A 12,745-nucleotide genomic window follows, 5' to 3' on the forward strand; every position below is an offset into this window, starting at 1 on the left:
TGCTGCATTTCACTGCTTGACTTCAACAAAAACTGTAGATCTCTCTTCATCTGAGCCGTGGCACTTTAAAAAGACACATTCAATCTTTTGATTTGCATGTGAAGGCTGGGGTGGTAGAATTGATATGGCTTCACAGCTCTTTCTTCAGTAGGCTTATCAACCCTCCTTGTCCCATCTCACTAAAGTATGACCCCTCCCTGCAGCCCCCCCACCACCTTCACCGTTCAGTCAACCTAAATCAACTGGACACATGTGCTTTATCAGAAATGACAAGTGCTGCACTCTGGCACTGCCGCTCCCAACCTCTCATCTCAGTTGGCTGGAGACTTTTTACAGCTGTCAGCTCTTTCACCTCACACTTACAGAAACGCCTAGAAAATCATCCTGGTGGGAGAAGCGGCCAGGCTTTAAGTGTCTAGTAGAAGCAGTACAGTGTAACAACTACTACAGTAAAGTCAGCCACAGTTTGTTTACACATAGACTTTAACAGTGGCTGGGAAAAGGCAAGTTTAGTGATTGTTGGGTTTGGTTATGAAACCAAAATACTGATGCACATTGCTTAAAGATCATCTAGATGTTATCCTTTTCCTCTTTGTCGACATAAAACCACTGTTCTGGATGATGAAGAGAAGTAAGCAGAGAAACACAGGACTCACTCATCTATCAGGTGGTGGCATCTTCAGAAACTTTTGCACATTCAAGACACAGAAATACAGAAAAGCATAATGGGCTGCAGGTTGTGGGACCTTTGGAAATGGGGAAAAATGGTACTGAATACAACAAAGGAAAAGCAGGTGGTCTCAATATGTTTCCAGCTGTGGGTTTAGGATAAGAATCAAGTGCAGTTTTGCAGGATGCGGTTCTGGGTTCCAGGATGGGATTGTTAAATAGACCACTGTGTCTTAAATCGCTGTTTCCTTGGAGGGTGCAAATATCTTATACCTTGAGTGGATTTCAAACAAGTAGAGTTAAATTTATATCACCTTGGAGAAATGAAATCCATGTAAGGCAACAGAAACATGCACCATTCGCAGAAACAAGGCAGAGAATTAGGGCACAAGGATGCGTGTTTGAGGAGGACAGGAGGACACTCAGACGCTCCACAGAGCAGCTCTGTGGGACAGTTACCTGAGTTGTGTGAGTATGAGCCTTTGTCTGTGAAAGCAGAGGCAGTAAGATGGATAAATATGACAAAGATGAAATATCAATAAACTGCAGCTGTTTTTAAAAGCTTTAACAGACTAAGTCAGGGAAGGAAACTGTTTCGGAACATGAACTGACCAGATGTTCACTGTATGAGGACTTCTATTTTAAAATGAAGTCATTTACATTTAAAAGTTCTAGTATTATCAGGGTGTATACAGAAAATATGACATTAAAGTTAATACTTTTTAAGACATTTCCAAGACCCTCTTCATACATTTTAAGACTCTTAACGCATCTTCACTTTCTAACCTGTTACATTAACAACACAGTTATGTACATGTTGTTCAGATAGTAGGGCTAAAATGTGCCAACAAAGAAAAGAAAAGGCTACAAGTATTTCCTATTGTAGTATGTTTTATTTTTTTGATTTATTTTATTTAACCTTCATTTAACCAGGAGGAAAAAAATCTCTTTTTCAAGAGTGTCCTGGCCAAGATAGGACAATTAGGCTTTCTTGCAAAATGTTAAAATTATACCAAAATCCAGAGCAGTGGTTCCCCACCTTTTTTCATTTGAGCTCCACCCCACTTGTATGTAAGAAAACTTTAGCCCCCCCAAGGACTGACACCAATAAAAATAGTGATTCTCAGTGGTCAAAATTAACATAAATTTTAATTATTTTTCATGTAAATCCAAACAAACTATCCCTGAACACAAATTATTTTACCTTGAAAGTGTTATACCATGATTACTGTTAATATGTGCAAATCTAATTTTAACAGCTTCTGGGCAGCCAGAGCCCCCCTGCAAACACCGCTGATTATAAAATAAATTTTGTCAGTCTTCGTCTGATAGACAATACAAACCTCTGGGAACCAAGGTTATAATAGTTTAGGATTTCTCAGTAGTTTTAGGTTTTTATTCAGTTTTTACTTTTGTTTCAATTTTCAGTTTAGTTCTTGTTAGTTTTTACTGCTGGTTTGCAAGTTTAGTTTAGTTTTTATTTTGCAAAAAAAAAGCTTTATTGAGCGTAGTTTTTATTAGTTTTGGTGTTTGTTTTAGTTTTTTTCAGCAATATTGGATACTTGACAGGGGCCTTCCCAAATGGGCTCTTCACTTTTCGTTTATGTATTCAGTTTTGATGTTTATATAACACTTTAGGGCTAAAATTAATCAAGGCCGTCTTTAATCAAACCAGGCCACTTTACTCTCTCCATGTTTACATGTCAGTCAGTCTGCTGCTGCCAAAGACTAAAACTAATTTAATTTTATTTTAGTTAGTTTTGTCAGCACAGAATTGAGTTTTAGTTAGCTTTCATTTTTCTTGTAAAGTTTAGTTCTTATTTAGTTTCAGTTATCTCAACTGATTTTTACCTCTTAGTTTTAGTTATTTAGTTAGTTTTAGTGAACTATAATATCTTGCAGGGGACAGATAATTTGTCATATATCTGGTGAAATCAATGGTTATCAAAAACACCTATCTGGAAAAACTTCCTTTTCCATGTAGCAAATTATAACTTGCAGCATAAACACTGTCATTTCTTGGCCTGTGACATCCCTGACCTCAGCTGTTTGTGAGCAAAGAAGATGACAATTTTCTTGCCATTTACTTGCAATTAATGTGGATTAAATTTGCCAAAATAATACCATGATTTGTAAAAAAAAACAAACAAACACACAAGCTTTGTCAGATCTGTCCTCATTAGGAGAAGATGCATTTCAGTAGAGACCTAAACATTAAAGCATCTGATCTCTGAGGGATCCATTATCTTGTATATTCTGCATTTATCAACCAGTATATAGAAATGAATCAACTTTTGTTGAAGTCTTTCTGTGGTACACAACAAAGCTAACTGATATTTAATTGGTCAATCAAGCTTGGACTACAAACAGAAAAATGAACACTTCCCATACTGACTATCCAGATCCCTGTATTTGACATTCTCATGTAGTTTTGTTGTATCTAAGGAGCAGCCACTCTTCTGCTTTCTTTGCAGCAAATATCAAGATCTTGGTATCACATCAGTGTGTTTTGTGTCGCATGACAGTGACAAAGGGGTTACATACTCTGCAGCCGCCGTGTTGGACTCTCTCCGTGGAGCTGCCTGCGTTGTGTGTTCGGGGAGGCACGTGGGAGTGGGATGGAGGACACATCATGGGTTTGTAGCTTGTACCAGTGTGGCTCATCATCCAAAAGGGCTGTCTCTAGCTCTATGAGGATCTGAAAAAAGGAGGAAAGCCCAGTAGATTCTCAAAAAAAGAAAGATCTCCATGTGAGAAAATTATCTTAGCTTTTCTCTGTTTATCGGTTAAGGCAACACAGAAGACACTGCTGCAGTGCTCACAGAACTTTTACAGAAAGGATCAACCCACCCCCCCAAAAAACCTCTGTGGATATATGTTCTTTTAGTTACAGTTTACATGACAGTTAAAAAGAAAGCAAAGACTAGAACCAGACGATAACACTTCTTACCTCTCCCAGAAATTCGCTCTCTTCCTCCCTCACCCTGGCTTGGTCCCACAGTGTGATCTCCAGCATGCGCTCCCGAAACTCTCGCCGGTGTACCGGCGAATACATAAAGGTCTGGTTCCACTTGGGCTCTAAGGATTTTTTTACCGTTTTTGTTCTCCTCTTGCTTTTGTCGCTGGAGGAACAATAATTCAAACTGTTTTTATTTACAACCATGACAGAAGAAGAGTCACGAAAACAAAAGATCACAACAACACAGCACAAAGCACATCGACGTAGCATGCCGATAACAAGAACGAGACGGCAATATGAGATATTGACCAGGGATGCCCCAAATGATGCTGAATCAACCATTATCAGCTGATTCTTCTTAAAAACACATGATGGCAGACTGGAATTAAAGCTTCTGGTCACCAATCACCAAACTATAACAACTATGCTTAATACTCAGTGTCTTCAGCTTAGGGGATTTAAGTGACTTTGAACATGGCATGGTTGTTGGTGTCTGGCTGGTCTGAGTATTTCAGACACCACTTATCTACTGGGATTTTCACACACAACCATCTCTAGGGTTTGCAGAGCATGGTCCGGGAAGGGAAAAATCCAATGAGAGGCCTTTGTTTGGACAATAACGCCTTTTTTATATCAGAGGAGAATGGGCAGACTGGTTCGAGATGATGGTAAGGTAACAGTAGTTCAAGTAACAACTCGTTACAACCAAGGTTTGTAGAATAACATTTCTGAACCCACAACACGTGGAAGCTTGAAGCAGAAGACCACACTGGGTACCACTCCTGTCAGCTGAGAGCAGGAAACAGAGGCTAAAATCCACATGGGCTCACCAAAACTGGACAACGGAAGATTGGAAAACATTGCCCGGTCTGATGGGTCTTGATATCAGCTGCAACATCCAGATGGTAGGATCAGAATTTAATTCCTTTATGATCACAGTGTACCCATCTTCTGATGGCTACTTCCAGCAGGATAATGCACCAAAGCTCAAATCATCTCAAACTTGTTCCTTGAACATGACAATGAGTCCACTGTACTCTAGTGGCCTCCCCAGTCACCAGATCTCAATCCAGCACCTTTGGGATGTGAGGGAACAGCAGATTTGCATCATGGATATGCAGCTGACCACACAACAGCAACTGCGTGATCCTATCATGTCAATATGGACCAAAATCCAAGGAATGTTTCAAGCACCTTTTTGAAACTATGCCACGAAGAATTTAGGACAGTTCAGAAGGCAGAAGGGGGTCCACCCCGGTACCAGCAAGGTGTACCTAATAAAGTGGTCAGCAAGTGTATATAAACCAGCTTAGTTCACTGATCTCTAATGTTTTTTGAAGAGTAAATGGCTGATATTAAATGTTTGATGTAGAGTAAAGCAGGTTCAGAGTACAGTGGCTAACGGTAGCTGTCTCTGCTCTTACCTTCTATCAGGGAGGAAGTAAATTTTGACATAAGGGTTCCTGGGCCGACCGTCTTCTCTAGGAGGCAGGTCTTTGGCGCCCAAAATGGTGACGATGAGCTGATGGCCCACTTTGTCATACCATAGTTTGACCTGCAGGGAGAGAACAGAGATAGTCTGCTGAGGGACTGTTCAGGGACAGTAGGAGCAAATCCATATACTGGGATTAATACAGGAGAAGACAACATCATTAAATAAACAAAGCTATTGACCTACTTTATCATTTTTAACTTTCATTAGACAGGGTCTTCTCCTGTATTCACCCTTTGGGAGAGGGAGTGTCTGCTGGCTAATATGATGTCATGTAACATGCTGTCTGTGCAGTAGATCACACTTTCAGTGCTCTTTGAAACGTGTATTTACTGATTGAGTGCTCATATGGTGTGTATTGCAAAATCTTAGATGTGGTTTGATCATTGTTAAATCAAGATGGTCAAAAAAGGCTGAATGACCAAAACAGGTCTTTGTAGTGGTGTTGTGTACCATGACTTTCCCTCTGTTTTCTGTACTATATATTTAAGTTGAGTGCTTTAAAATGTAAGTGTTTATGCTTGTCATTAAAAACTACCCCTGTAGGGAGGAATAAAGTTTACTGAATGGAACTGAATGCAATTGGCCTGAATGTCATTTCCACTGAAGCAAATTGAAATAAAATGCTTAAGGCATCATGCTTGAAAATTATTAGTGTGCTCAGCTGAAATGATACAGTCGACCAGTGTTGATTTTACCTCACATAATAAGTGGGCATCAACATAAAGTACTCAATCGTGTGGTTGCATGAGGAATTCAGGACATTTCACACTGAAAGGGAAGTATGGACTTCAAAATAAGACACTTAGAAGAAAAAAATCCAACTGAGGCCTTAAGGAAGAAGGATGAAATGAGAAATTAAACTTCTAAGCTCTTGTCCATACTTCTTAAAAAAAAAGGTTATGGGGAAGTCTGCACCATTTTAAAACTACCAGCAATACATGCAGCAACGCAAGAAGAAGCATTCGAGACATGTCAGTAGATTTCATAGGCAATCAGACAGCAGAGGGCTTACAGAAAAACAAATTGTACCAAAAACTTCTAAGTTTGTTGCATTCCAAAATTCCAGACACTCCAAAGTGTGCCTTTGAACTGGTACAACATTCATGACAAGATTTTCCTTATAAACATTTCATTGTGTCTATTTAATCATAACTGAAATAAAAACACTTTAGTAGGCATGAACACACAAACAAATAAAAATGGACTTATTCAAATGACATGCTACTAGTGACAGCTTAAGTTCTGCTTTATATCATGTGTTCAGATCCCTCTAAATGATAAATCTCTCATGCATATTCTTACAGACACGTTTTTTGGGGGGAAAAAAAGTTAAATACACTTGCAATCAAAATTATTAAACCTCCATTGCAAATCAGGTTTATTGTGAAAATTTACAGACTTTCAGTTGTTTGCAATGAACAAATCAAACAAAAGCAATGAAAAAGCTGAACACAACTAATGTTTCAAGTGGTTTCCCCAAATCCAACTGGGAATGCTGCTTAAAATGACTTCTTATGTCTCCAAATATGAAATACTTCAACTGTGAGGGGTTTGTTGAGTGTCACATTTGACTTTATATTAGGAATATGGCAAAGTCAAAAGAATGGTCCAAAAAGAGAAGCTATCATTGCCCTTCACAAACAAGGAACAGGATACAAAGAGATAGCAAAGGCACTTAATGATTCTAGAGACACTGTTTGAAGCATAGCTTGCAAGTTCAAAGTTACAGGAACGGTGGTTTCTCTACCTGGATGGAGCAGAAAAAGGAAGCTATCAATGGATGCAACCAGATATCTAGTAAATGCAAAAGACCTCCAGTAAAACTTGCTGGCAACAGGCACTGAGGTATTAGTGAGTAAGGCACATACTGAAGACGTTTCCATGCCAGAGCTCCAGGACGAACACCACAGCTGATCCAAAAGCACAAGAAATGTCAGCTCCAATATGCTCAAAATCATGCAAATAAGCCACAGAGGTTTTGGGATTCTGTTCTGTGGAGTGAGGAAACAAAACTGGAGCTTTTTGGCACGATGGATCAGCGGTATGTCTGGAGGAAGAAGAATGAAGCATATGCTGAAAAGAACACTGTGGCCACAGTTTAGCATGGTGGTGGCTCAGTGATGCTATGGGGCTTTGCATCCTCTGGCACTAGAAACCTGCAGTGTGTGGATTCATTGAGGCATCAGGAAATCCTAGGAGGAAATGTCACGCTGACTGTGAGGAAACTGAAGCTTTGGCATCACTGGACCTTCCAACAGGACAATGATCCCAGTTGAACTTCAAATTCCACCAAGGTTTGGTTGCAAAAGAAGATTGGCTATCAGTGACTTGAACTCCATAGAAAATCTCTGGTGGGATTTGTAGAAGGGAGCTGCAGCATGCAGACCCAAGAAAATTACTGAACTGGAGGTTTGCATATGAGTAATGGGCTAAGATTCCTCAGGAATACTGCAGGAAGCTGGCATCTGGCTATGCATCTCATTTGCAGCAGGTCATACAAGCAAAAGGGTGCTCTACGAACTACCACAGACGCTTGCCATGTAGGTGTTGAATGATTTTGAGACTTGAGAAGTTGCATTTTCAGTTGGATTTGGGGAAACCACTTGAACCACTTAGTTGTGTTGCGCTCAATTGCTTTTGTTTGATTTGTTCTTTGAAAATGCAGAAAATCTGTAAATTTTCACAAAAAAACTGTTATGCAATTTTGATTGCAACTGTAGTATAACAGCACTGAGAACAAAAAGTGAGTATTTCAAGCACCTGAATCAAAAATACAAGCCTACACAATGTAATTTTGCTGTGCTCCACTGAATAAAACATACACAAAATTAAAAAAAACTCAAACCAATATTAAAGATAGCAGATTGAAAGAGACCCCAGGACTGAAACAAAGCCATCATAGCTCAGCTCAGCATGAAGTTTTGTTATATGTGAGGTACAATTTGCTTATATGTGTACTCTCATCTGGAGGGGAACATGGAATTTGGTCTCCAACACAGGACAGTGGTCTGGCTCTCTTTTCACTGCAACATGAAACAAAAGACCACCAACCCATGCTGCTATTGGACTTCAATCACCTTATACTGTAGTAGCAACATCATTAAAGACTCTTAACTATTACATAAAATAATTTTCTTATCCTTATGTGAAGGGTTGGAGTTTGAAAACCTGGGTTTCATGTTACACTGAAACAAAGACATAAAGTCTTTTAACCTAAAGTTGCACAAGCAGACTACATCCTGCATTGCCACAGTTATAAATATAACCAAATGTTCATTCAACTGTGGTGCAAAATTAGGTGGTGGAAGAGTGTCTCTTTAGAGGTGTTCAAATTAGTTGAGCATGCACTAGCTAGGAAAATGGTGTGAATGGGTTAAAATGAGTAGTAATAAGTTTCATCATAACAGTGATACCAAGAAATCAAACTAAAGAAAAATGACACAATGCACTGCACTGAGAGGGAAACTTAAGGCTGCCATTTCCCCCGGAATGCATTTTCCAGAGTATGGAAACAGAAAAAGGCCAGTCAACAGTCAAGGAGCAAAGACCAAATAGAGTTTGTGCCCTTCAGATAGGGCCCATTACCTGGACCCTAGGGGGGAAAGGCGTTGTTCTTCTACTAAGGCTTTGGCTCTGGATAAGCAAAATTAAACAGCAAAAAAACAAGGAAAAGAAAAGAAAGGAAAATAAAGAAAATGCATAAAACCAAACCCCACAAAAATAGTCAAAATCTTGCAATTCATCCTAAACAGAGGCTGCAATTTCCAGTAAGCAAGGTTTATATTTATATAACTTCTCTGCTTTTTTATTCGTGTCCCAAAGCCTCTCTACTCTGTTCAGCATGGCCCCTTTGAAATTACCAATGAGTCACAATTATATTTCTCTTTCTACTCTGGAAAATTTCTCCTCTGCTCCAAGTCTTGCGTCACAGTGACGTTAAAACCTTTATTAACTTAGTATAAAGACTGCTCCAAAAATATCTTACTATCAGTTCTTTACCAGGCAGAATCACTCATCTTACAAGGTTGATTCAATGAACTGAACTGTCTCAGTGTTCGGTTGAATTTCAATCCCAGTCTCTGAGTCTCAAAAGTGAAAACATAAGAGGCATCTGGGCTGCATTTAGGCTTATTTTGCAGAATGTTGTACTAAATTTCAATCAGCTGACATAGCTTTAAAGGTGTCAAAGGGAGTCAAATTTTTCTACAGTGTAAGCCAAATATGTCCTTAAGATATTACATACTGTTGATGCTGAAGCGATTTCCCATGTGGATGCTCAATTTGAGAGTTGATTTATCTCTTGCTTAATGCAGCACTTTACCCATTTAACCCTGGAGGGATGTTATACTAGATAATGGACAATAGACACTGCAACCTGATATAACAACCCTGTGCTGGGTTGGTAAATGGCCAGCAGAACAGGCAGGCTGAGACAGACTGTAGCTGGTAACCCAATGTTCAGAACTACGGTTTAATGCAGTGGTTCCCAACCTGGGGTCCAGGGACTTCGGGGGGGGAGGCAAAGATCTCAGAGGGGGGTGGGGCCCTGTCTGCTCTAACTTAGAACTAGATCTACATGAGCCTTGCAAAGCAGATGGATTCGCCCGTTTCCGTGTTTCTTACTGGTGAATTCATCCTGCAAAGCTCCCGCCTGAACCGTTTGGGCCCAATCAGAAAGTGACAGGACAAATCAGCGTCGAGGGGCAGTACTTTTGGGCACGGTAGATTTGTGACGTATGCAAGCAGCCAGAAGAGGCTGGTGCAATTTTGGAGGAAGACATTAGCGTGGATGCTGCTAAAGCGTACGTTTTATCAGAACTTGACGACATTTCTTCGTTTAAAGAAGAACAAAGAACAGTTCTGCTCAGTTTACTCCATAGAGAACGGCTACGTCACTTTGTTTTGTTGCTCTGATTGGCCTGTAAAGATGTGACAGAACATTCATCCAATCACCCTCCAAGTTTTTTTTTCAAAGGCTCTGCCCTTTCCCAAACGCTGCTGAAGAGAGGTTTACCAGATGGATGTGTGAAACAAATCCATCTGGCATTCCAGGTTAGATCTATATGGCATCGGGCCAAAACCTTGTATCTCCAAAATCACCATGTTTCAGTGAATGGAAAAAAAAGGCTTTATCTTTCAGTTAATCCAACACTGAGCAGACACAGTCAGCATCTTTTAGTCACTTCTTATTGCTTTACAAGTGGTGAAAACCCACAGACATATGTAAAGGCTGACTAATAGCACTAGAGATGTAACAGTATCAGAATCTCACAGTAGGGCAATACCTTGGTATCAAGTTCAAGTAACGGTATTTATTTATTTATATTGGTATTAAAAAAACAACAACTGAAGACTTGGAATAAAAGCGAAATCTGTATTTATTAAAAAAACAGTTGCACTTTCTGTAGGTGTGCAGGCTTAAATACAGAAATGTATACTCTGGCTCCAGTGTATACTAGCTTTCTAAACCTTCATTGTCCACCACTGAAAACATCTGAAGGTCTTTGGTGATAAACAGTATATTTACTGATACAGCTTTTGATCTGTTGAGCCCTCGTGCTGTTGTGGTGAAGAGGGATTGTGGAACACATCCTTAAAAGTCTTTTGGCCTGGCTGGATTCTGCTCCTTGCATCATCACGCATCTTTTCATGGTGATGATTTAGTGGCTCCTTATGTTACTCGTATTCCCCAACAGGTGTGTCACCTCAGTCTTAAAGTGTCTGCATATTGTTTTTGCTTGTTTATCAACTTTTCACCTTCATCATTTAATGACAGCAGGAAACCAAAATGCTTCCACATGTCAGATTTAAAATGTGAATGGAGCCTCCATTATGTCTAAAACAGGCAATATACATCATTTTTCGCCCTGTTGGGTCAAGCCAAGTGGAGCGCAAAGGATGATGGGTACACAAGGGCTGATAGGAACTGTAGTTCCCGCTTCCCAACGCTCTGTTTCACTAAAAAATACTCCACTTTTTGCCCTGAAGACCTTCTGTTTGAAAGCGTCACATGTCTGGAATTTCTTTTACTGCAGTATTAATGATACCGTTATATCTCCAAATAGCACTTCATAAAGAAAATTAAAATCATTAAAATGGGGATATGAGGTCTTGGCTGATGCCAGTAATACGTTCTTTTCAATTCATGATTAGAGACATGCAGGCATATAGAGGCCACTAAAAGGTTTATAAAAATTAAGAGGATCTGTTCATGTTTTAGCAACAAAAACAGATTAAAAACTAATAAAAATTATATATTTACAAGAAAACAACTCAGAATTTCCAAGTCTAAAGACTTGTTGATTTTATAAGAAAAAAAACTTTATATTTTTTTTGTTAAAAGAAGTCTTAAATTTTGACATCAGAGACTCAAAAATTTAAAGTTTTCAAAATGATAGCTCTACAACAGTGTGAAGTCAAAATGTACAAGAAAACAAACTAAAGACAGTGGTTGAACTTTTTGACTTTATAATCACAGATTTTTGGTTCAAATACAGTTACAGCTTTTAAGGTAAAAACCTTCCTTTTCCTCATAAACAAACAGCTTTTCAAACTTGATAATTTCAAGTTTTTTCTTTGCATAGGGTCGCATGCCTTCAACAAACTTTTGTTAAGCCACTGCAATGTCTCCCTGATGTAAAATAACTAGCACTGATCCTCACTGTCTCATTTCAATTTTAAAAATTGTCAGACAGCTCAATAGACAAGTCAGACATCAACTGAACCATGCATTATGCAACATTAAATTTTCACTGTTCACATATTTCTTTTTCGCTACATAAAAAGTTCCATTTTCTGTGGTTAAGGTCATCTTAAAATCTTTATTTTAACTATAAAAGCAGGTCAGTATTGAAACAGGAAGTCAGTGACCCTTAGTTTAAGACAGTAGAAAAACTAAAATGACACAAACACAGATTTAAATGCAAAATAGAGGAATTTTAGAATGGGATATAAAGGATGCGATTAACTGTGATTAACTACAGAAATGCTGAGATTAATCATGATTTAAAAAATGAATCTTTTGGCAGTCCTAAAATAGATCTTTTGTCAAGAACAAGTTTATCTAAGTCAAGGTCTATTACGGTGGGATTTTGCCAGTGAATACAATCAAAAATGTCTTGGCAGGGGGCCGTAGTTTTTCTTAGATAAGAGTGGGGGGGGGAGGAAAAACAGGTTGGGAACCACTGGTTTAATTCATACCTCAAGTTTATAATGAAAGTAAAACGTCTAAAGTATTTACATCAGTATTGTAATTTTCCAACAGTGACCAAAGCGATCTAACAGTATGGTGCTTGCAGATGATTCACACGAGATGCCGCAGTCACTTACTGAGAGCTGTCCTGACAGGTACTGGGGGGCGTCCCTCAGCATGCTGGGACTCATGGGGGACGTGACGGAGATGGACGGGCGATCCATCTTCTGAGACTCAAAAGAACTCGAACCTGACGGACCAAAAGGACACTGTCAGTTTTCTAGTAGCGTTCTTGTTTTTACTTGATGGTTACACTGACATGAAGATAAAGCAGAAATAACATGAGAAATACATACAGCAGGGGTAAAGACAAAAATACACAGAAGAGAGAGACACTAAGGAGAGAAGAAAGCTTGCTGGAGGAAAGACA

At 39.2% G+C, this 12,745-nt stretch overlaps 1 protein-coding gene across 4 annotated transcripts in view; it reads right to left on the reverse strand.

Annotated features, from left to right (window-relative positions):
- Window positions 1-12,745, reverse strand: part of rims2a (regulating synaptic membrane exocytosis 2a) — a 247,893-nt gene that overhangs the window by 81,900 nt on the left and 153,248 nt on the right. For 3 of the 4 annotated variants that reach the window (XM_041793381.1, XM_041793385.1, XM_041793382.1), the window contains 5 exons: window positions 12,453-12,565; window positions 8,709-8,756; window positions 5,053-5,183; window positions 3,620-3,791; window positions 3,214-3,367 (listed from right to left, as the gene is read on the reverse strand). In XM_041793381.1, coding sequence (XP_041649315.1) covers window positions 3,214-3,367; window positions 3,620-3,791; window positions 5,053-5,183; window positions 8,709-8,756; window positions 12,453-12,565 — 618 coding nt within the window. The remainder of the gene's footprint in view (window positions 1-3,213; window positions 3,368-3,619; window positions 3,792-5,052; window positions 5,184-8,708; window positions 8,757-12,452; window positions 12,566-12,745) is intronic. The other variant, XM_041793383.1, reaches the window with a different exon arrangement.

The sequence above is a fragment of the Cheilinus undulatus genome, linkage group 8 (genome assembly GCF_018320785.1).
Source record: "Cheilinus undulatus linkage group 8, ASM1832078v1, whole genome shotgun sequence".
NCBI classification, from domain to species: domain Eukaryota; kingdom Metazoa; phylum Chordata; class Actinopteri; order Labriformes; family Labridae; genus Cheilinus; species Cheilinus undulatus.